The sequence below is a fragment of the Lepidochelys kempii genome, chromosome 9 (genome assembly GCF_965140285.1).
Source record: "Lepidochelys kempii isolate rLepKem1 chromosome 9, rLepKem1.hap1, whole genome shotgun sequence".
In the NCBI taxonomy this organism is placed as follows: domain Eukaryota; kingdom Metazoa; phylum Chordata; order Testudines; family Cheloniidae; genus Lepidochelys; species Lepidochelys kempii.
Genome location: NC_136388.1, coordinates 36,599,991 through 36,624,990, shown reverse-complemented (window position 1 = coordinate 36,624,990; position 25,000 = coordinate 36,599,991). Strand labels below are relative to the sequence as shown.

Below are 25,000 nucleotides of genomic sequence, written 5' to 3'. Positions count from 1 at the left end.
AAAGATAGAAATTTCTCTTTAACGCCCGCTGGTGATAAATTGAGATGTGAGGATTCACAGCCTTTATTATTCCAGCTAATTTCATATCAAATTGTTTTGAATCCCTATTGGTCAATATTATACTTTTATTTCTCTTATTATACCTCCCAACATCTTTAATTCACTATAACCACAAATGCACATAAAACAAACATCTTCAATCAGTGTTCACAGTTACTCTGAGGTATTTAGAACTCATACGGAAAACAAGAATTGAAATCAAATTGTTCCACTGGATTATTTCAAATTTAGTCTTCCAATGTGAACCTATGGTAAATTTTGTCTGCCATTATGATGCTGAAATTGCTTAGTTTTATTAATATAGGTCTTTTTCGGAGTTCAATTATTTGGAATTGACTAACCTAAATTGCTGTCAGCAAATTTTGCTATCTGATTTTCTCACTCCCAGATAGTTAATACAGTGAACAACACTAGCCCTAGCCACTGGTTCTTAACCCACGGCCCAATCAGCGCACAGCTGTGGCCCATGACGACATCCTCAGGGCCATATAGGTAGTATATATATATCTCATGTGGATGCAGCCCACATAACACAGAGAGCTGCATATTTATCACAATAGTAAATAGGTTGAGAACCACTGACTTAAGCACGCCTTATTCAACTCAGACACACTGAGAATTAGCTATTTATTCCTCCCCCACTTTCTGTATCAACAAGATTTTAAAATTAAGACATAACTTTCTCTTTCACATTTGAGAAATTTCTTTAATAGCCTCGAGTAAGAAATTTTACCCAAACCCTTTTGGAAGAAAATTCTTCACTTTTTAAATCTATTGTTTGTCAAATCTTTCAAATAAATAATTCTTACAAGTTAGAGATGGACAGTTTCTCTCCTTTGAAAATTGTCCATCTCTAACTTTCTTCCCTCCTCTCTCTTTTTTTTTTTCAATAAAGAGTTAAGATAGATAAATCATAAATCCTGCATTGATAATTTTTCTTTAAGAAATTACCTAATATTGAACTAAGGCTCTCCAGTCTTCTTTCCAGAATTATTTTTGGTAATCTGACTTTTTAAAAAGTCAGCACATGTACACCATGCTGCAGTTCACAAATGAAGTAACATTTTTGATTCTGACATTTGTTAGCAACTCATTTTAGTTCCCTCAGATTAGGGAAATTCAGGTATGGGAATTTTTCTGGATTATTTTGGACACCTAAATACTAATCACACACAGGTACATACTGCTGTGTAATTTTTTTAAAATCATGCTGCACATGCTTGCTGATTTCAAATAATTTTGCAGGATACAGGAACTCATCCCCATGAATGAGGGCAGGACTGAATCGCAACCATTTTTAACAAGTGGCATTTTTCCCCCAACTCAATTTTTAGCTATGAAATTTGTTAAACTTTCTTAATCCATTATTCAGGTCCACCCTCAAAAGGCTATTTACGAAGATTTCATTATTCTTCCTTTATTTTATGCAATTAGAGCCTGTGAAATTAAAAATTCTGCAATACGCTTAATCACTCTCATAAGGCAGTTTCCCAAATAATTTCCCTTTTCTACTGACATTATAAAGGACCCTAATTTAAGGTTAACTGGAAATTTTTGTTATATAGTCAGACACAAAAACACAGACACCCTCCCTATTTATCAAGTTACAATTATCGAATGCTGTGCTTTGATTCTTATCAATTGTCACACTATTCAGGAAATTATAAATAAGGATATGATTTGGTCACGGACGCCATAACTTTAGCAGATCTCTGTGAATTCTTCGGCTTCAGCACCGGGCAGTGGGGCTCCAGCTGTCAGCCCCAGGCGGCGGGGTTCTGGCTTCGGCCTCGCCGTGACCATATCTTGATTTTTATACATTTTCCCCCATAACTGTTGCGTGAATTTTGTTTAACTTTACCATGATAAAATCATATCCATAATTATAAATGTACTAGCTCTATTCCATATATAATTAAAATACAAATTTAAGTGGCAACATTGCCGTACCTGAAAGAATTCTGCAGACATCTCCAAAAATGGAGCCTCAAAGTCTTCTTCATAGACTGATCTTCCTTCAAGACCTAGAATCATTAACATCTGGCAAGCATTTCTTATTGCGCCTCTGCCAAAAGATGTTAACAATTTAGAAATTCAGACATGCTTTGAAGATAGAGCAAAAAGAAGAATAAAAGTTAATAAAATGGTACAGAACGCTGCTAAGATGGTTTCTCTCATTAATGTCCCAAACCGCTAATTTGGTGGGAGAGGGGGGGAATCAAATCCACTATAAGCAATTTTAAAATATAACGGTCTTACATTTTCTATTTAATTAAATTATATAAAAAAAACATCTTTCAAAGGAACTAGTCTGACAAGAGCAGTAAACAGTTTTGAAATCCATTTCAGTTTATATTGACAGTAAATTCCACAGTACAATGGACAACCAACAGGATTTTTGCTTTAAATGAAGCTAAGTTGAAAACTACCAACGTGGAGTGAACTGAGCAATTTATTTCACCCAGAACAATCCCACAATTAAAGTTGTAGCACTGGTCTAGTCCAGTGAAAGTATACAGTATTTTTTATTACTGACAAAAAAGATAGTCAGCAAGTCGAAACATGGTTAAGTACATGTCAATAAAGATAATGTAAGAGTGCAAAGGATTAGTCAGGCTGGGAAAAATCCCAGTGTGTGGCACTAGGGGACAATATACAGCTGCTGACAGACAATATTATTCTCTTAATAAAATGCCTGTTGGGCAATCCCAATGACACTACTGCAACTAAAGCAGCATGCAGTTTACATGCCTCCACACCCAACAGCTGCTGTGAAGTTGGAGAGGCACAAAAAACTTGCAAATTGCAAGTTACTTCAGATGTAGCATGAGGCATGGCAATCAGCATCTGATGAAATTGTAAAACAGAATAAGAAATGTATTTAGAAAGGAACAAATTAACAGAGAAAGGCACATTAAAACTCTAGAAAAGTAAAATGGAGAGAAAAAATAAACCTTCCCCCACCCCAAAAAGGTTAAACAAGGAGTGTCCAAGCAAAAGAGGAAACAAGGAGAAGGAATGCACAAGGAATTGCCTTAACCGCAAACTTTAGAGCAACCTGGAAAGCAAAGTAATGGGAAAGACTTGAAACAAAAACAAAAAATAAAAGCAGGGAGTAAATATGAAACCTTTGTAGATAAACTAAATATTTATTTAACAGTTTTCTTAGTACACTTTAAGTTATCCAGACATATGCATTCAACATTTACAGGAGACAAGTGTTCAAAAATCTTTTTTTTGTCTTTTAAAGAACAACTCTCCAACATACCTGTGATCAGAATTACAGACTAACTGGTGGTTTGCAAAGCGAGCAAGCAAGCTATACATATTTTATCTTGTAAATACTACTTACCACTCTATGATTAAAGATTAAATAGAACAGTAATCAGTCAGAGCCATCATACCTATCTACAACTTCTCCTTTCCGCTCTCTTGCGATCATATCCAACAGAGTCTGTCGTAGGTGATCTCTTATACAGCCATAACGTACAACTTGATCTCGAAAAATTATTAATCCCAAATTGTAGACATTCTCCACATTATTTTGTTGTACATATACACGGTCCTATAAGGAAAAAATACATAAATGTAAATATAAGTTTATATTCCACACACCTGTATAATTCAAAATGCGTTCAAGAGATTGTTCATGGTTTAAACTGCAGGGAAACAGCGGAATAATTGAATTACATTCCCCCCCCTCACGCTCCCATACCCAGACTGCTACCCTTTATAAACTCAGTATTTAGCTTTCCAAGTCTTTATTTACACAGATTAAAAAAAGGCTAGACTAATCAACACAATGCTGACATTGTTAGTGGCGACATTATATGAAGAAAAACATGTCAAAGACAAATCTGTATCCTTTATGCTGTTCAGCTGTTCATAGGAGAAAGTCGCCATACTATGTGGAAATGCCCCTGTATAATCTGAAGTAGCTCCCCCCACCACCTTTTTTATTTTTAAAGGGAACAAACCAATTTAATTATGTTTCCCCTAAGTGAAAAAAAAGCTTAGTACTGCAAAAATTCGCACATTCCAAATCTGAACCTTAGTTCCCAATCAAAAATACCCTTATTTTAAACTTTAATTCTATAACAAATATCTATTGATTCACGACACTGCTGGAAATGAAATTTTCAAATTGCTTTTTAAGGAAGAGACAAGGTGGGTGAGGTAATATCTTTTATTGGACCAACTGCTGCTGGTGGAAGAGACAAGCTTTGGAGCTTCACAGAGTTCATCTTCAGATCTGGAAAACATAACCAGAGCGTCACATCTAAATATAAGGTCAGACAGTTTGTTAAGCATGAGGAGTTAACTTAACACATGTTGCAACAAACCAGGTAAGATGAAGTGGGCAATTAACACCTCTACAGGCAGAGGACAACGGAAGGTTGGTAGTTACAAATTGCTGTAATGAGTCATAAAACCAGCATCTCTGTTGAGACCACAATTTTTAGTGCCCCAACAGAATTATGCATTTAAGTTTCCATCGGGCCCGGAGTGCCTTTGCTCGATTCCACATCCACTTCCTTCGGGAGATGGACTGTGGCTCCCACTTCTTCTATGCCCTGGAGAAAAATAAGGGGGCTAAGAAGCACATCACCTGCCTTCTGGAAGAGGACGGCACCCTCCCTCAGAGATCCAGAGGAGATGTGTGGGAGGGCCAGGGCCTTCTACACGAGACTTTTCTTCCCAGATCCGACCGATCCCAACGCTTGCAGAGTGCTCTGGGATGGACTCCTGACGGTCAGCGTGGGCAACCGGGACCAGCTAGAGCTGCCTCTCACTCTGGCTGAGTTCTCAGAAGTCCTCCGTTGCATGCCCACGAATAAATCAACTTTTGAAGATGCTGTGAAGATTTCCTTTGAGGACAAGGGCTGCTAGTGAGCGACCTACAAAAGAGCCCTGGAAGCTCAAAAGCTTGTCCCTTCCACCAACAGAAGATGGTCTAATAAAAGATATCACATCCCCTACCTTGTTTCTCTCATATCCTGAGCCCAACATGGCTACAACAACACTGCACACAATTGTTAAAAGACCGACATTTTTCTTTAAGATCATCACAAACAAACTTATTCCACCTCCATCTCTCTGCTTAGCCTCAACCTGAAGCATTGGCCAAGAAACTCATATATCCAACACTATTTAATATACATTTCAAATATGGGCCACAAATCCTCATAAAACAGTATCCACCTATTACATATGGCCTAAAGACCATTCCTCTAGAGCCCACCTGCCCATTACTGGATAGTGTCTCCTACTCTCATACACACAGACCAAAAGAAAATCAGCGATCCCACTTTTTGTTGAGTGTTCTAACATTTGTATTAGGAGAAATGGTAAATAAGAGAGTGCCTGATAAACTTTCCTTCCCCATTCATTTGTATGTCTCTCTTATCTCTATTCCTCTCTCCAAAAGTAAACAGGATGAGGTGAATAAATCAGGTAGGGGCTACAATTGTTATCTGGCATTTAACAGTATAGTGCTGAATGAAACCATGCATGTGACATTACTAAGACACCATCAAGAGGAGGAAGTTCTTGTGGTTTGTACTAGTACTGTTGTGAGATGATAAAATGTTTGCCCTTATTTTTAAGAGCATGCTCCATAACTCCAAATAGCAAATCTGCTACTTACTGAAAACATTCCTACACCAACATTTTTAAGGTCTCAGGATATTCATTAATTTTAATACACATTAGTTTCAAAATGTGCTAGTTCATTCCTACCAGCTTGTACAATATAAAAAATTATGGAGATTTTTATAGCTATGCATGTCAGAGTGCATATAAATTCACTGTAGGAAAAAGGTCAGTATTTGAATTGGAGATATAAACACTTAATTGATATTCCGTTAAGCCGCACCGGTTTGTTTACCTGCCGTGTCCGAAGGTTCGGCTGATTGCGGCTCCCAGTGGCCGCAGTTCGCGGCTCCAGGCCAATGGGAGCTGCTGGAAGCAGCGCGGGCCAAGGGACATACTGGCCACTACTTCCAGCGGCTCCCAATGGCCTGGAGCAGCAAACTGCAGCCCCTGGGAGCCCCGATCAGCCAAACCTGCAGATGCGGCAGGTAAACAAACCGGCATGGCCCGCCATGGGCCTTCCCTGCACTAGCGGCGGAACAAGTTTGGGAACCACTGCTCCAACAGATACTATACAAAGAGAAATGAAACAGTAAAACGTGAACAGGTGAGAAACATACACTCTGTGGCACTTATATGAATCATTTAACAATTTGGCCTCAAAGCAATGACTGTTACTAACTGGCCTAACAAATTCACCCTCCTCATGTCACATAATGAAGATGGTCGCTAGAGGATATCACCATTAACCAGACTTTCCTGATACCTTGAGACATTGTTATTTATTTCACTGCCTTGTTTATAGGCTTGCACGCAAGAACATTATAGTCCTTGTCTTGTGATTCTTGAATAAAACCAAGACAAAAAGTGTACTTTTGTAAAAAAAAAAAAATCAACAAAGTTGAGGCAATTAAAAATAACTTAATATTCTAGGCAACTTTGAGGAAAAAAAGGGCATACTAGCTCCAAAGAAAATTTATGAACAGAGTTTAAATACTATGGTATCAATTGACGAGATTAAAACCAGGAAAGTGACTGATCTGTATAGTATCCATGGTATCAGTATTAATACCAATAGTATTAATGATGCTATTACAACAATAGCACCTCACACTCCAGTGAATCTGTGATGCTACAGAGTTAGAACAGCACTACTGTTGCTCCTGAAGCTGCAGATATGCTTTCCACTGGGGACAAGTTACTTTTATTTTTTTTATTTGATGCTTTCAAAAACTAGAAACAACTGTGGGACTAAAGCCCATGTGGCCTAGGTTTAGTACACAAAAGTTGTAGACCAGGGAGCAGCATTTACATCCCAGGAAAAGCAGCAGCAGCAAGTGCTTGAAAGGATAACAGAAACTCCCAGGAGCCAGGGGTTGGCAATGATTCACAAGCTAGAATGTTGCTGAAGTGATTATGGACGCAACCTAAAACAAGTTACCTATTCTAAAATCAACTACTTTCCCAGTCTCTCCATGGGTATACAAAGTGAGCTGTAGCTCACGAAAGCTTATGCTCAAATAAATTGGTTAGTCTCTAAGGTGCCACAAGTACTCCTTTTCTTTTTGCGAATACAGACTAACACGGCTGTTACTCTGAAAAAAGTAAAGATGAGTTCTCTGGGGCAGGAACTGTCTTCAGTCACCTTTTTTGTATAGTGCCTAGCACAATGAGCACGTCTACACTGCATTTTAAAACCCAAGGCAGCCAGTATCAGAGCCTGGCTCTACAGACTCTGACTCTGCTATGACACTAGAAACAGTTGTAAAAATGTTTGGGGTTGGGCTGCAAAACGGGCTCTAAAACCCACCTCCCTCACCAGGTTTCAGGTCCCAAGCTCCAGCCTGAGCCCGAACATCTACATAGCTTTTTTTGTGCTGTAGCATGAGCCATGCAAGCTTGTGTCTGTAGACCGTGGCTCTGAGGCCGTGTCCATACTAACCATGCAAGTCGATTTAAGTTAATTTAAGTGGACGTAACATACAGCGGCATCTACTTTGCGCTCAGTCGACAGGAGACACTCTCCCATCAACTTATCGCATCCACGGACCCACTAAAAATCGATGCCTGCTGCATTGATCGCAGCAGCACTGATTTAGTCTGTAGTGAAGACAAGCCCTTGAGACTTGCTGCCAAGGGGTTTTTAAATGCAGTGTAGGCACACACCCATCCTGGACCGAGCTTCCTCCGTGCTACCATGATAAAAAATAAACGAGCCTCTTCTCCCTGCCCCCACACATATGAGCCATGCACAATGGGAGTCCCCTGTATTCAGAGGGCAGAACTCACAGGCCTATCCATCAGTGCGGACCTAAGCCAAGGAAATGTGGAGGGCCATGGGCTCTTGTTCTGTGCCCCAGTCAGCATGGAAGTAATACACACAGAACGTGCTTTAAAGGTAGCACAGAATATGCATTCCTAGAAAGTCCTGGATAGCATTATGCTCTACTTGCTAGAGCTCCACTAAGGCAGTACATTCCACACCACCCAATCTAGGGCTCGGTTGTAGCTTCATGTCACAAGCTATCCTTAATATCCTTAAATCTGCCTGTCCATTCAGGTTTACAGAGAATCTTTGGTTATATGCAATTTGGCACTGGCTGTCGTAGACTATGTGTAAATCAAAAGAAGTAGAGCTTGTTTACATATGTAACAACATATGGTATAGCTAAACAACTCAAATTCAATTATGAAACTCAAATATGTCAAGTGAGCTAATACTGCCTTTAAAACACAATTACAGGTCACAGAACCATGCACTATTATGTAATGGACCTACATGAAACTCAGATTGATGCCAGGAAACATTCAAGGAAGACAGAACTAAAGAAAAAACAACAACATAATGCACTTCTGCTTTAAAGAAGCTGTAACTCAAAACTAGCAAAGTCCTATAATTTACAGAAGGTTTTCAATATCAGAACAACAATATCAGGCAACTGAAACCATAAATGTGACTCACTACAACAAACATCTTGGCCCAGGTATGATTATTAGTATAAAAATGCATAAAACTATATGTATATACACATTATTAACCTAACTGAAAATGGTACTTTAACATTAAAGAAGTAAAATTAAACAAAAAAGAGGAAAGAAAGGTGCAATATTAGCTTATCAACATTACACACATATAACTTCCTTTTTTCAACTTGTGTGTAAGTTTGAAACTTTCATATTTTATTTTAGGTTTTTGTATTACAAATTATTTCTGCAGTTTGCAAAAAACAAACCTGCACATTAGTTAATTCCACCTTTTCCTGATCATCATTGCTTTGGATACAGTGTTTCAGAAAGATGTGACCTATGCAGTTAAGTACAAGTATTTATAAATAAAGCCATCCTCCAAGGGCAGCTCAAGTAGTTACAATATAATATGATCTATAATATCTACAATATAATAAATGATCTATAATCTCCATAGGCACATTTAAGAAACAAATTTGTAGTAAAACAATTACCAACAGCCAGTGCTATTTTAATGGCTTTTATGAAATAAATTGGTATCTTCGCTCCAGTTTTTAGTGGAACTGTGTACATTTGATAAAAACCATCACCATATAGTTGGCATCCTTGTTTATTTTCTTCATTTAGGTGATTAACATATAAGAGACTGATGGACCCAGCTACTTTTGGCCCTATGTATTTAGCTTTCAGCTCACATTAAAACAACTCTAGGAAGGTGTTAAACTTACTTGGTAGAAAGATTCTAATAGATTCAACCCATTACAAAACAATTAAACAGTGCAGTAAACTAGGTAGACTTTTTGTAAGTCATTCTGTAACAAAGCTATGTACATATGGTTTTCAAATGTTTTTAGCACCATCCAAGCAAGAATGAACTGTTCTTTGTGGGTAAATCCACCATGCTGAGGAGTCCTGTACTGGGGAGGAGGCTATAAAAGAAGGACTGTTTATTGGCATTCAGTTCAGCCAGGTTGCATGTATATTAGGTGCATATCTGTAGATTAGAGGAGTTTTGAAGATTTTTGAAGAGTTTTCAGAGATTTAGCTCTCCATTAATTTTAATAGCTATTAATTAACAAGTTGGACGCTTACCAGGTTCCATTTCACTGCTGTGGGCACTAAGTGGGAAAATGAGGGAGAATCACAGCTGTTATGCTCTTTGAGGCACAGGGCAAACACCTGGCACTGATCTTGCACTCATGGAGCCCAAGAGCACCTACAATGGGATCCACACCAACGCACACTCGAATAAAAACGCACTTTTAAAAAAATATATATATATTTTTAAGGTGCTAATATGGTTTGAAAAATGTGGGTAGACCTAAGGCTTGAAAGCAGACTGGTGGCATGGTATTGTGCATACCTGGTTTTCTCAGATAGTAAGGATTCTCAGTTTGTAGCCCTGTCCATCTGACCATTCAAAGGGACATTTTAAACCAAAGGAATTTATCATATGTTAAGTTTATGCCTTGATATTAATTCACTAGCAGTTCAAACGCATTTCTGCTGATAAACCATGGGAATCTGAATTCTGCAAATAATGAACCTACACTTCAAAACCAAGAGTTCATAAACATCAGAAACGCCAAGTGGAAGCAGCTGAACTTGGGACCCACATTGTTAGGTACTGGTGAACTATACATGTGTGATGGATGAAAACTAACACACATAAAATGGATATTAATAAGTGCAATGCATTCACTGAAGCATCAGCAATAAGAATGCAACAATGGGTACTTTGGCTATCTTGAAATGTTTACTAATTATCCAACAAGTGGGTAAATAAGTAGATTGAGCCTGAGGACATGGTCTAGGGGATGTCCCTCATTTAGAATGTACAAAACATTCTCCTTTTCTTTCTAGAATGTACAAAAGTATCGCTGCTGACAGTATCTGCAGATAAACAAGGTACAAAAATTTGGCTACATTTAGATATTGTTTATGACTTTACCTGTGCTTATATGTGGGGACGTGTATAAGTAGTTTCGACATAATGAGCACCACAGTGTAATGATAGATGCCAGTCATATTTACTACTTTTGGTTCCGACTCATTTTAGAGGATAAAATAAGAGCAAATAATAATACCTAGCATTACGCAGTACTTTACGTATCTTTAAAGAGCTAAGCAATTAAGTCTCAACATCACTGGGAGATGCTACTGGTTACTTGATCAAGTCGTACAACTGTGATTAAAACTCAGACATACCTTCCTCCCCGTCCTATTTTAAACCAATAGCATACGTTGTATCAAGGGTCCATTCAAATGAAACAAACAGAAGAAGTGTAAAACTGCAAAGATACGGGAGTGCTAAATTTTTAAGCCAACACTTAAGCCTTCTGTTGGATCATAACACTCATTTCCCATGGCAGAGCCCTTCCATCTATAGCAAGCCTTCCAAATCCATAGGAAAGAAAGCACCCTGCCCAACATGCTGGTTTCCTATCAGATAGGGCTATCTGGAAAAAAATGATAGAGGAGGTAAAATGAAATTTTAAAATGAAAGGTATAGACTGGCCTTTTAATAACAGAAGACTATCTGAAATGGTAAGTCTACTTAGAAACAGGCTTTAAATAAAGCTCTATGACTTCTGAAAGTTTTATTAGACCAATTCTTTACACAACATGTTAATAGATAAGAAACATGTATTGTTTTTGTTCAATAGTTTCTTAAAGTCTATCATTGTAAAAGTTTATAATTCAGTGAAATAAAATGACAAATATGTAGTTCAAGTTTCAGTATTTCTGCTGCTGTAGGCAAAGCTATTTTCTTCTGATAACATTTCTTTTTATGTAATTCATTTTTCTCTATTAGGTTCTCACTTTGGTGTAAGGGAAAAAAAAGCCTGCTGAAAGAGGCAGCTAATTAATCAAATGGAAGCCTCAAGAGAACAGTTGACTATTCTGGAGTATTAAGAGCTGCCAAATACTGCACTGAAGGTTTCCACAAAGTAACCTAGTATTGGTTACTTCTAACCAAGGTTAGTAAGTGGATTTAAACACAGATGGTCAACTTTACTTCTTTGGCACTACACAATGTCTCATATATTACTTCTGGGGGAATTCTGTACCACTGCGCAATGCAGAATTTTTCAGAACTTAATGTTGTGCAGGCAGAATTTCCTTTCCCCGACAGAAATGGGCTCCAGTGCTGCTAGCCACCACTAGGGGCTACTGAAACCAGCAGAGCCCAGTTCGCACACAGAAGACACTGCTGGGGGGAGGAAGCAGCAAAAGGGTTCCTGGCAGCTTCAGTTCCCAGAATGCCCTGAAGGAAGGAGAGAGCCGCACACAGGAAAATCCATGCAAACCTGGGACTGAGCATCAGACTGTTTCTCCCTCTGGATCCCTGGGCTCTGGAGGGGGAGGGAGATGGATGTCTGGGTTGGGGGGCGGGGCATGGCTGGGCTCTGGGGGTGAAGGTATCTGGGCTAGGGGGCCCCACAGCTGGGCTCTGGGGGGCAGGGGGAGATTTGGGTGTACTGGCTGAGGGGGGCCCTGCAGCTGGGCTCTGGGGGGAGGGGCTAAGGTGTCTGGCACCCTGGCTGGTCTTGGGGGAGGGAGGGCTAAAGGAGGCAGAGAAACAGGAACTGTGTTGTCATAGGGGTTTCTTTAACTCTCTATTCCTGGGGGAATTTTTGTGCAGGTTTGAACTGTTACAGGCAGGTATTTTGAAATAAATGACCAAAATAATTGAAACTGGCATAATTATGCAGTGTTATATTGACAAATAAAATTTGCAGAATTTAAAAATATTGTGCACAGAATTTTTAATTTTTGGCGCACATTTTTTAGTGCAGAATGCCCCCAGTAATAATAATATATATACACTAAATAAATAGCCCAGCCCAAGCCCAGCCTCACTCATATATAGGAATCTGAGGCAGCCCTACCAAGTTCAGATGGAGAAGAAAAAGAAGACTGAACATGTACCTAGTTATCATTTGTATTTATTCCTGGAGGAATTCTGTACTCCCCTCAAAAAAAATTATAATAAAAAAATAAATTCTGCTCACAATATTTTTTAATTCTGCAAAATTCTGCATATTTTATTTGTCAAAATAACACAGTATAATCACACCAGTTTGAATTACTTTGGCGATTTATTTCAAAATACTTGTCAGCAAGTGTGTCTGTAAGAAAACCAGACAAAAAACAAAAGATTCAAGAATTTTTTTGTTGTTGACAGCTTCTTTAGTAGGCATATTAATATAGAACATTGAGTAATTCATTTAAACTACAATAAAGAAATGTATTTCATGACCCCTTTGAAGCAGTGCAAAGGCTTCGGGGAGTCAGGGGTAATGGAGGAGCTAAGGAAAAGGGAAGGAGCCTGGGAATGAACCTGGAGGTTTGTTGGGTGTGGACAGAAGCAGCATGGAACTGGGGTTTTTGGAAGGACAGGGGGAAGAATAGTTAGGGAGCTGGAGAGCCTCCCCTATGCAGACCCTGGCTGACCCCTAGCCTCTCCCTTCACTGTACTTTCAAAAGTCAAAACACTGAAAGGCTGGTGGGCCCACTACCATTTTTATCCATCAAGCCCTGGGAGAAGGAAGAGGAGTGAATGGCCCCAGCAGACAATGCTTTTTTTTCCCCTTGGGATATAGCTACACTGTTATTGAGACAGCGTGTATGGGCATACCTGCGCTAGCTTTGATTGAGCTAGCTTGCTAAAAATAACTGTAGTTGCAGCAGCACAGGCTCAGCTAGCCATCCAGATACAATCCCGCCTGGGACCCCAGATACATAAATCAAAACTAGCATGGGTATGCCTGCACAAGTTGTAATTGTACCTCCCGACTGCTGTGTAGACATACACTAGAGAAGACTACAAGTTCATGCATGAGGTGTGTTAATCCTGAGAGTAGGAACATATAGGAGCAATTTTTAAATGGAGGTGATTATGTCCAAATTTATGTTAGTGATTACAACCAAATATTATGGATTAATACAACATGATCCACACAATGGCTTCCAGCACAACAGTAAAACATGTGACATTGATAACAAAAGACTGCCTCCCAACAACCTGGAAAGTTTCAATAGTGTATTCATCAATCTTAAGGCAGAGATCCCTGCATAGCTAGGACTTGTAACTGCAGAGTAATTCATGACTGTCACATGCAAATTAAACCAATACCACACTCTGTTGATAACACCAAAATAAGAGGCGTGCACACACACACAAGTGACCTTGAAGGTTTGACATAATGGGCTCAACCAGAAAGTGTCCATATTAAACTTAAAATACTACAACTAGGAAGAGGGGGGGGGAAGTATATATACATATGAGGTGTTAGGAGGAAATAAAGCCACATCCATCATATTAAACCAGCCTCATTCATCTTGCCTCTTATCTATTGCTTTTCACGTAACCAAATACTCTAGTTGCCACAAAAAGAGCCTACAAGGGAATCCCTACTTTAAGAAACATCATACAATTTGAAAGTTGGGAGAACCACTGGGTTAGAGGATAAGTGCACACTCAAACTCAATCATAAATGGCACTCACTGGTATCCTGATTGGCGCACACAGAGGAATACTTACTCTGCATGAAGACTGAACCACTATATTTTTCCCTGGTGGTTCCTTCACACCGCAATTAAGGTATACTGACAAGTCTGTATCAGGAAACTGGATCTTCCTGGGACTACACAAGTTCTGTAGGTAAAGGACTTCAGCCTCCAGGACTGTTAGTACTGCACCTTTACAAACACTAAATTTCACTCAAATTTTATAATATAAAACCAATAAGGGAGCAGGGTTTCTATACAGTCTTAATATTTCAGCTCACCATAACTTGGAGACTCGTGGAGTGTAGCACTTCCGAACAGAGTCCCACAGCACAAAGTTGTTTACCTTTTAGTAGTGTATTGACCAATTAAGACTTTGTTCTAGCTAATTCCAACAAACTATGATCCTCCATCTTTATTTTATTGGATCCACTGGCACTCTTGACATGCTGCAGCACAAGCAATCATCTCAGTCTAAATTTGGTAACCAAGGCGCAGAACACTTTCTTGCTTAACCACCTTTCTGAGCACCTGACTTTTGGTAAACTGGGGTATTAATCCAACTTCTTATGCCTTACTACTAAGTGTTTCACAGGATTTATTTAAGTTCTACATTCCTTTATATCAAAAGCTGCATTAACTGGTTCTTATATACAGATGGCACACAACTCAATACATCTCTATATTTTCTCAAGATATTGGTCTTATTGTTTATTTTGAGTTACACTTAATAGATGTAGACTAATCCTTTTTGCTTTCCTGTCTAGTTACTAGCCTTGCCGAATTTATCTCAGAGTTTATCTCAAAACAGAATCCTTTTGGCCACTTCTGTTCCAATTTATCTGTATATCCATCTACTTATTGTATTTAGACCCATAGATTTACATTAATAAATATGTCTAAAATTCGTGTTACTTTATAGTTAAAATGAAATGTTTATTTCCTTCTTTTATCTGCATACTTGGGCTCTGGCTTAGAGGATGTAGTACTGTGGTTCTTTCCCTGTTAGATTACAGCATGGTCTAGCAGAATGTGCTGGATCTGAGCCTCGAACTCCAGAGTCCGTAAATCACAACCTCTGTCTCACTGCCTAGTCTGTAAAACAAGTATCATTCCTTCTTAACTAATTTGAAGATGTCTTGGGGAGCAGTTAATGTTTATATAGTACTTTATTTCCAAAGTGCTAAATTTTTAAATTACATTCTCTGGAGAAACAAGGGGTTGACTTGGTCTTTTAATGCTTGTGTTTTTCACCCATAGACTGAAGTTTTAACTATAGAATTAAAAGGCCTGGTCTACACTTAAAAGTTTTGTCGGCACAGCTATCTCAGTTAGTAGTGTGAAAAAATCACACCCATAACTAACATAGCTATGCCAGCAAAAGCTTTACTGCAGATGCCGTTACACCAGCAAAAAAGTAATTTTGTTGTAGACCTTATTTCATTTGGGGGAACAGGTATAAGCTTTGTCAGCAAAAGAACTCTTGCTGCTATAAACAGTGTCTACACCAGGAGCGTTTGCCAGTATAGCTACGCCAGCAAGCCCTTTGTAATACAGGCAAGGCCTAAGGCTTCATATGTTGAATATGATCTGACTTTCAGCGACTGATTGGTGTACACACCTACTAACAACTTGTGTTCACTTGCAGAAGTATCTGTAATCACCCTCAGTATCACTCACTAATTCTAGATACCAGATCTTGATCCAGCCTGCTGGCACTGTCCACTGAAACATTAATGCAGAGTGTTACCACAAATTTTAAAAAAAGATAACTTTTTTCCTAATTATCCTTTAGCGGTTCTGTTTGTTGTAAAAAGCATGTTGTTAAAATGTGTAAAAGCAAACTTCAGAAAAATACTATTCTTAACTACGTTTCCTGTGTTGCCTTGAAATATCTGAACGTAGGTAACACAAAATGCAAGCCTTTCTGCCATTTTGGATGTATGCATTGTTACATAGACTTCGTTGCCAGAAGATCACCAAATCATATGAGTATTAATTAGAAACTCTTAGAATAAAAGATCTTCCTCAAGGAAAATGCCCATTAAACACACATAGAACTTAATGAATTAATTATAAAGACTGCAAGATGTGGTCCACAGGAAGTACCCATAGCCATAACCTGTATATTTTTCTCAATTCAAGTTCAAAAATACCTCAAAAAAAAAAATCTTGTGTGCACCAAGCTTTTGCATAGATAATTTTATTCAGAAGCTGTAATTGGCTGAAAACACGTATTTAGAAAGGAAATATTAATGTTGGCACTTGAGACTTATAGAAGGTCAGATTTCCTGCACTGACAAGCTTAAAGATTAATAAAAAACTACCTACAGGGGAAGAAGGTGAAGTGAGAGAATTCAATGAAAGATTTATTTTAAACTTGATTGTTCCCCTCCTTTAACCTAAGTCCTATTTTTAGTCGTCTAAATTAAAAAGTAGTACCTACTAAGGAACATAGTAATTGCCATACCAATCAGAGGTCCATCTAGTCCAATACTGTCTCCTGACAGTGACCAACACCACATCCTTTTATTTTCCTAAGTAATGTGGTAGTTAGGTACAATACTGTCATTTTACAACCCTAACTGGTTTTTGCAAACAAGTTTTTTGGTTCTGGAATATGAATTGTGGTTTGAGAGCATATAGGAGTCCATTCTACCACCTCCTCACCAGAGACTAAATTCCCTTCTGAGAGCTCAAACTCCATAGTGGCTAACTTAAACCACACTAAAACCCTAGTGCTACAGACCCAAAAACTAAGGACACCATCATCCAAGCTGAAAGAAGACCTCTATTAGCTATCAGGCACTGAAGGATCTTTATGTTATTTTTGAATTACAACCATCCAATTGAAGGCAACATGTTCACACATGCACCATGAATGATTCTGCTCCCACTAAGTCAATAGCAAAAATAATAATTTGGAGCCATGTAAATCCAGAACAAGACTCGTAAATAATTTTGCTTACTGTCTATTTTCCTCAAATACAGCTAGCACAAAGTTTCAAGGAGATTCCACTATGCTGTAAGTTTGATGGAAGAGTCACCATCTGGTTTTCAGTTTCAGGATAACAAAAACATTAGACAAAAGAGAAATTCAAATCAGGGTAATTTTTTCTTCCTGTAATTCTACAGCATCCTGATAATATTATCTTCAAGATTTTGCTGAGCATTTATACTGAGTATGTTTGGAAGTCTCCAAGCCGAATTTAGAGGTGATAATAGAGGTGTCCTAATCTAGGACTTTGGAGTGGAACCTCATTGCAATTTTACACCTCTCAGAAACCTGGCAATCTGTAAATTGGGTTCTCACTCATCAATGGATAAATAGCAGACTACGCTGAACGTGTAAACGTAAATATCATGAGGCAGTTTAAGACTACTATATTAGACTGGCACAAGTCTGAGAAAAGTGAAAGCTCCTTTAATTGAAAGAGAGGAACCATTCAGAACCAACTGCCCAAATAAAAACAAAGTAAACCATGTATTCTGAATCAATTACCCTTACCTTTTTGCTTGGCTTTTGAAAGCCTTTTCCATCCCTGAAGCACGAGTGACAGCAAGAAACAAAGAATTGAACAACACTTTCAATAAGCTCTGCTCTGTCTACCAAACAACATGATGATAAAATAAAAAGATCAGTTTACCATTTTCTTGTTCATGTAGGTTTTTTAGTAGTTTATCTTTGAGATAAATTACTTCTCTAGGAAAGCAGATTACTGTGCATACCTTACTGCTCCTCCTCCTGCCACGGTGGTCTAAAAGGAAAGCAGCTTACATTTCTGAGGACCAGGCTGTAAATGATGAAAAGTGGAATACCACTATTACCCACCATGTACATGAGAATGTCTCTAATCATCACCATTGCTGTCTGATGATCATTCCACGCTTGGTTTAGTGTTTGAAGAAAGTTGTTATTCAATGAATTTAACACATCTTCTCGCACCTGTAATGAAACAGGAAGATAATGACACATTAACAAATTAGTTTTGACACTAGAAAGTTCTTCTTCAAATCTGCAGACCGCTACTCCATATGTATTTGCTGTGCTACTATCTCAAGAATGCCAGCTACTAGGGTATTGTCCTAAGTGCTGTCCACCAACAGCTCCTATTCAAATTCAATGGAAATTGCAGGTGCTCAACATCTCGGGGGTGGGGGAGAAAAGGCCAAAGCTTACTCACCATTATCCGCTTTGAAAGTGATGTCTGAATTATCAAAATATGAATAACGCACATAACCTTTACACATTCTAGTATTGCTATTTAGCTTGCCTAATATGCAGTGTCAAAACTAAGTGAATATTCTTAGATATTTGAAGTCATTTTGTCCTGATGACATCCACTGCATGTACTTAAATGAAACCATAGTTTAACTTTAATGAAAAAGATTCATCTTTAAGACAAACAAAAAGCATACACTTACTTACATTTTGGACCAGTCATACAAATATTAAACAAACAGCTAGGAAAAGGAAGGTTTACTTACCACAAATACAAAGGCAAGGACTGTTACTAGCTAGTATACAACATTCTATATTTGTTCTCCAAGAGTATTAGCTGCATATAGCTGGTACAGTCCCTTTGTAAGTAAGGGGCAAATCAAAATAAAAACAAGATTTCTATGATAGAAATGAATATTATGACTCCCACTGCACAGCAACTCAAAACAATGAATATCACTGTAAAGTGTTACAATCAGAAGTGAGTTTAGGTGGGCCATTGGACATGGCAAAGTTTAAAAAGGGATGGTATGAAGAATTGGCAGCAAAGAAGAGTTTTTAAAAGGAGCATTCATCTAGTAAGAGATTCCTCCAGAGTGTACCAGTGCAGTCACTAACAACAGAACTCCAGGAGAGAGAAAGGACTAGGGAGCTAGCAAGCAGTAATTGATAGTAAGGAGGCTAAAAATGACATTTTATGAACAAATTCCCAACCTATGATATTCATTTATTTTTAACCATTAATGCTGTTTGTCTACTGTTGCACTCGGTTTACCCAGTGAAACCAAACTAGTTCCAGTTTTCATAAGCTACCACCGTGTTGCAATGTTTGGGTGTTTAAATCATAATTAATTATTGGAATGTTCTAATGACTGAGTTTATTTATAAAATTTTGTAAAACATTTTGGGGGTGGGGGAGACAGTATGTTGTGCCATAACCCTCCTTTCTCCTCTTCCAGGTCTTGCCATATACTTTTTGCCCTTTACCTCTTGCCTGTGGACAGTCAGAATTCTCCCCCCACCATCTAGGGGGATGAATTCTGTTTGGTTTCAGGTCTCTATATTCGCAAGGGCAGTGTGAATGATTCAATTGCTGAAAATTTCATATAGTGTCTAACTGAGGTTATTTTGAGCTTGGTACCTTATTAAAGGGACAGTTTGAAGGCTCTGGTACTTTAGTTTTGGCATAGTCTCATTTAAAGCTTTTTCCAAATTATCAATCTCTTGCTTTTAGCAGTCATTAGATAAGACACAGAATGTGCTGCCAGTCACTGTACAGCAGGATTTCCCTTGAATTTATCATCCCTTACCCTGTAAGTGAAGTTACTGGAACAAAAACAGCATTAGATGGCTTTGTTTTTTCTCAATTTTACAGTCCCATAACATTTATCTCCACATGGGACTGTTTTAACATTCTCTGTCATCTAGAAGCCCCAGGGTGCCTGTCAGCTCCTCGTCTGGATGGCTAGACAAAGTAGAGTGCATTAATCCATACAATACCTTTTACAACTGAGACAGAAGTTACTACGTGGCTAAGTTGAGTTTCATCTTGGATGCATATACATCAATGACCCTCAACATGCAAACCATTCGCACTTGGCACCATAACAATATGGAATAGTTAAACACTACATGTTGTTTCTTACAGAATAAATTGTAATTAACCAATATCACCCAAAAGTTAGCTGTTTGCAGGTGACAGTAAGTTAGCAGATATAAGAAATATAGACATGTGCAGCCCTGTATATTTCTCAGATACTAGAATTTACTTTAAGCTGTATTTGGAATGTTATGCTGAGTGTTTTTAAAACACATAGAAGCACTTAGGATGCTGCTTCTTTGCACTCACTTTCCCACAAATATTTCTCTGCCGTTTCCTCATCTAAGACACATATTAAGTCTACCACAGTTTGCATAAAAAGAAGGATCTGTGGTCACTATGGGTGTCTTCACTGCAGTTACTGAGGGCTACAGTCCAGACACTGCCCCTAATCCCATTCCATCTTCCAAGAAAAACCTCTAACCAGAGCTATGAGGGTGTTTCAAGCCTAAGCTTGCAGGCACAGCTGAGTACAGGCTCAAAATCAGTTTTTTTGCTTGGGTTTTGCTTCAGCCCAGGTTAGCAGCATCTACTTTGTGGTGAGAATGCCAGCTAATCAAGCTTGGGTGCTGTTAGCCCTTCAAAAACATATCTCACAATTCCACCTAGGCTCTACTTTGTCGACTTAATTCCTCCATTCTTCTGCACTGGAAACCACTGGCTCAGTGTTTAACCCCCACATTCCCCAACTCCACTTGAGCTGCATTCCACAGTATCTGAACAGAGATACTGCTCAAGAAATCCTCCTCACAGGCTGCTAGTTGGCCAGAATCTGACACCAGCCTTTCGGTAAAAATGTGGTGTGACATCAGGATGAATTCAGAGAGAGTGGCCCACTTTAATGCATCATTAAGAACCAGGGATGTCTTGCTAGAAATCCAGCCCAGCACAGGGGCTAGTACAGTACCATTGTACACACTGCCACATAGCTCTGACTTGGTTAAGGCTTGCAGTGTGGATGGCTCATGCAAGACTAGCCTGGGCTAACTCTGATAATACGACAAACCCTACCTAGCCTTGCTCACATGTCACAACACAATTAACTCTTTGGAGTTATAAACTAATCTGCATAAAATACAAAAGTAACTGTGTTAAAGGGTAGCTGAAGCCTTGCAATCAGTGACACAGCTCTGTCACTGAACTTGTCTTCAGACTTTGAGATAAACTGAACAAACTAGCAAAGACCTATCTGAAGGTTTGCTGTGTGAGTTATCTATAGAACTATACAGAAGATACACACGTGTTTAATTGCTTCAGTGTATGTATTTAAGAATAAGTTAGATAGCCTCCTATATTCACAAAGGTGAAAGAAAGCTTGCACAAGATTTGTTTTAGACTTTCATTTAGACTAGGGCTGTTGATTAATCGCAGTCAACTCACATGATTAACTCAAAAAAAATTAATTGCGATTTATCGCACTGTTAAACAATAGAATACCAACTGAAATTTATTAAATATTTTGGATGTTTTTCTACATTTTCAAATATATTGATTTCTATTACAACACAGAATACAAAGTGTATAGTGCTCACTTTACATTATTATTTTTGATTACAAATATTTGCACTGTAAAAATGAAACAAAATAAATAGAATTTTTCTATTCACCTCATACAAGTACTATAGTCCAATCTCTTTATCGTGAAAGTGTAACTTTCAAATGTAGATTTTTTTGGTTACATAACTGCACTCAAAAACAAAACTATGTAAAACTTTAAAGCATACAAGTCCTACTTCTTTTTCAGCCAATCGCTCAGACAAACAAGTTTGTTACATTAATGGGAGATACTGCTGCCTGCTTCTTATTTACAATGTCACCTGAACGCAAAAACAGGCGTTCATATGGCACTTTTGTAGCAGCACTGCAAGGTATTTACGTGCCAGATATGCTTTGGTACCACCATTCCAGAGGACATGATTTCATGCTGATGATGCTCGTTAAAAAATAATGCATTAATTAAATTTGTGACTGAACTCTTTGGGGGAGAATTGTATGTCTCCTGCTCTGTGTTTTACCCGCATTCTGCCATCTATTTCATGTTATAGCAGTTTCGGATGATGACCCAGCACATGTTCATTTTAAGAACACTTTCACAGATTTGACAAAATGCAAAGAAGGAATCAGATTTCTAAAAACAGCTACAGCACTCAATTCAAGCTTTAAGAATCTGAAGTGCTGGCCAAAATCTGAGAAGGACAAGATATGGAGTATGCTTTCAGAAGTCTCAAAAGAGCCACCCTCAGATGCGGAAACTACAAAACCCGAACCACCAAAAACGAAAATCAACCTTCTACTGGTAGCATCTGACTCAGATGATGAAAATGAACATACATCAGTCCACTCTGCTTTGGATCGTTATCGAGCAGAACCCGTCATCAGCATGGATGTATGTCCTCTGGAATGTTGGTTGAAGCATGAAAGGACATATGAATCTTTAGTGCATCTGGCATGTACATATCTTACAATGATGGCTACAACAGTGTCATGCAAATGCCTGTTCTCACTTTCAGGTGACATTGTAAATAAGAAGCAGACAGCATTATTTCCTGCAAATTGTAACCTAACTTGTTTGTCTGACCGACTGGCTGAACAAGAAGTAGGACTGAGTAGACTTGTAGGCTCTAAAGTTTTACACTGTTTTGTTTTTGAGTGCAGTTATTTTTTTGTACATAATTCTACATTTGTATGTTCAACTTTCATGATAAAGAGATTGCACTACAGTACTTATATTAGGTGAACTGAAAAATACTATTTCTTTTGTTTTTCACAGTGCAAATATTTGTAATAAAAATAAATATCAAGTGAGCACTGTATACTTTGTATTCTGTTGTAAGTGAAATAAATATATTTGAAAATGCAGAATACATCAAAAATATTTAAATAAATTGTATTCTATTATTAACAGCTCGATTAATCACGATTAATTTTTTTAATCGCTTGACAGCCCTAATTTAGAGAGATCTTGGCTTTTAAAGAAATTTAGCTTTTTTTTTTAAAAACTGTTTTTTTTTTTAAAATTTTCTCCTTGCATAGTTTTACTTTTAACTAACTTAGTGTTAAATAGGCTGTGCAGTAGATTTATGGTATAACATTTTTCCTTTTGCAATTTTGAGATCTGGTACAGTACAAACAGTTCAGCCATGTAATTCCCTAAACTACACCACTTGGCCCAGCTAGCCATATCCATCTTCTGTAGGGAGGAAAAAAAATTATAAAATATATGACTCCCATTTCATGAAGGTACTTAAGTATGTTTAAGTACCTCCTGAACTGGGGCCTAAATCTGCTTTTTAGCTATAATTCGAGTTAAAAGCTTTTATTGCAGAAGTTTTCCATTCATTATAATATGGTATTATTAAAGTAAAAGAGTTTCTACATTTGTGACATTAGATACTCTGTATTCACATGTAGCTTTAAAATAACGTATTACAGTGTAATTTTGTATTTTCCATGAGGAATATTTGTTCCCCACCCTTTGCCCCTTTTCTAGAGGAAAGAATAAAAAACATAATACTGAATCACATTTGCTTTCTAGTAAAAGATTTTTACATTTTTTTAAATATACACAACAGATTACTGTAAAATGTAAATACCTTAAACACACACACACACACAATATGCCAATTACCCATGAAGGAAAATACTCTGTGGTATGGTATTTTAGTGTCAGTTTGGATTATCTAACAGGTTTTTTAAAAACAAAAACAAAAACCCACCACACAACTCTCTCCTCTAACATTTTAACTTTTTATTATTTTTAACTGTAGTTTTTCCTTTTGTCTAGCCATGGTATTGCTTATCAGCAAAAGGTTCTGGGGCTCTAGGCCTGCTGGCTTTTGTTATATTTAGGGTGAGATTTTTGTCCCGGCATAGCTGTGTCACAAATGGAGCAAAGGGACAACACTATCTGGAATGTGTGGGACCAAGCCATGGAAGGGTAAAGCCCTGAGGTGAAGCTAGGAGCTAAGCCCAGGGCAAGAAAACAGATACAAATGAAGTGCAAGGTGCCAGATACAGATGGCATAGGACCAGCAGTGATGTCACCAAAAAATGGTTACTTGCCTTTCGTAACTGTTGTTCCTTGACATATGTTGCACATGTCCATTCCACTCTTGGTGTGTGTGCACCCCACACATAGATGCTGGAAATTTTTCCCTCAGCAGGACCTCTTAGGGCAGCTTGAGCACGCTCTGCCGCTGCACACCACTGGCATAAGGTTAATTGGCCCAGTCGATCCTGAGCCCCCTCAGGTCCTTCTTTCTGGAAACTCCAATGTAGAGAGGTAGGAGAGTGAGTCATGGAATGGACACATGCAACACATCTCAAAGAAAAACAGTTACAAGAGTTTAGTAACTGTTTTTAATTCTTCAAATGATTGCACATGAGCATTTGACTCTTGGTGACTCCCAAGCACAGGGATCGGAGTTCACATACACACAGACTGTAGTACAGCTCGACAAAATTTGGTATTGTCTCTAGAGTACTAGATGATGGCATAATGGGAAGTATGCACTGGTGACCAAGTTGCTGCTTTACACATGTCCAGGATAGGGAATCTGTGCTAGGAATGCCACTGAGGAATGCTTGCGATCTTGCAGAGTGAGCAACCAGCTTGCATGGTGGTCAAATGCTTACTAGATCATAACAAGCACAGATACAAGATGAAATTCTCTGTTAGGACCCTGAAAGATTTTTCCTTCTGTCCCTATAGCCACAAAACGGTTTGGTCCTGTCTATGTAGAATGCCAGTGCTCATCTAACATCCAATGTGTAAACCGTTGCTCATCCCTATTTGCATGTGGTTTGGGGTAAAATACAGGTAATTACATGGATTGATGTGAAAATCTGCAACTACCTTAGAGAGAAAACTCAGATGAGGACATAAGTGCACCTTATCTTTAAAGAAGGCTGTACAGTGGATCGGATGCAAGGGCACACAGTTCAGAGGCTCTTCTGGCAGAACTGATAGGAATTAGGAAAACCATTTTCCACGAAAGGTATAGTAAACAGCATTTTGCCAAAGGCTCAAATGGTGGTCTCATAAG

At 38.3% G+C, this 25,000-nt stretch overlaps 1 protein-coding gene across 3 annotated transcripts in view; it reads right to left on the bottom strand.

Annotated features, from left to right (window-relative positions):
* Positions 1-25,000, bottom strand: part of CUL3 (cullin 3) — a 102,360-nt gene that overhangs the window by 45,025 nt on the left and 32,335 nt on the right. For 2 of the 3 annotated variants that reach the window (XM_073359926.2, XM_073359927.1), the window contains exons 3-5: positions 17,966-18,079; positions 3,465-3,625; positions 2,011-2,125 (exon numbers count right to left, since the gene is read on the bottom strand). In XM_073359926.2, the coding sequence (XP_073216027.1) occupies positions 2,011-2,125; positions 3,465-3,625; positions 17,966-18,079 (390 nt within the window). Of the gene's footprint in view, positions 1-2,010; positions 2,164-3,464; positions 3,626-17,965; positions 18,080-25,000 lie in introns of those variants that run through there. The other variant, XM_073359928.1, reaches the window with a different exon arrangement.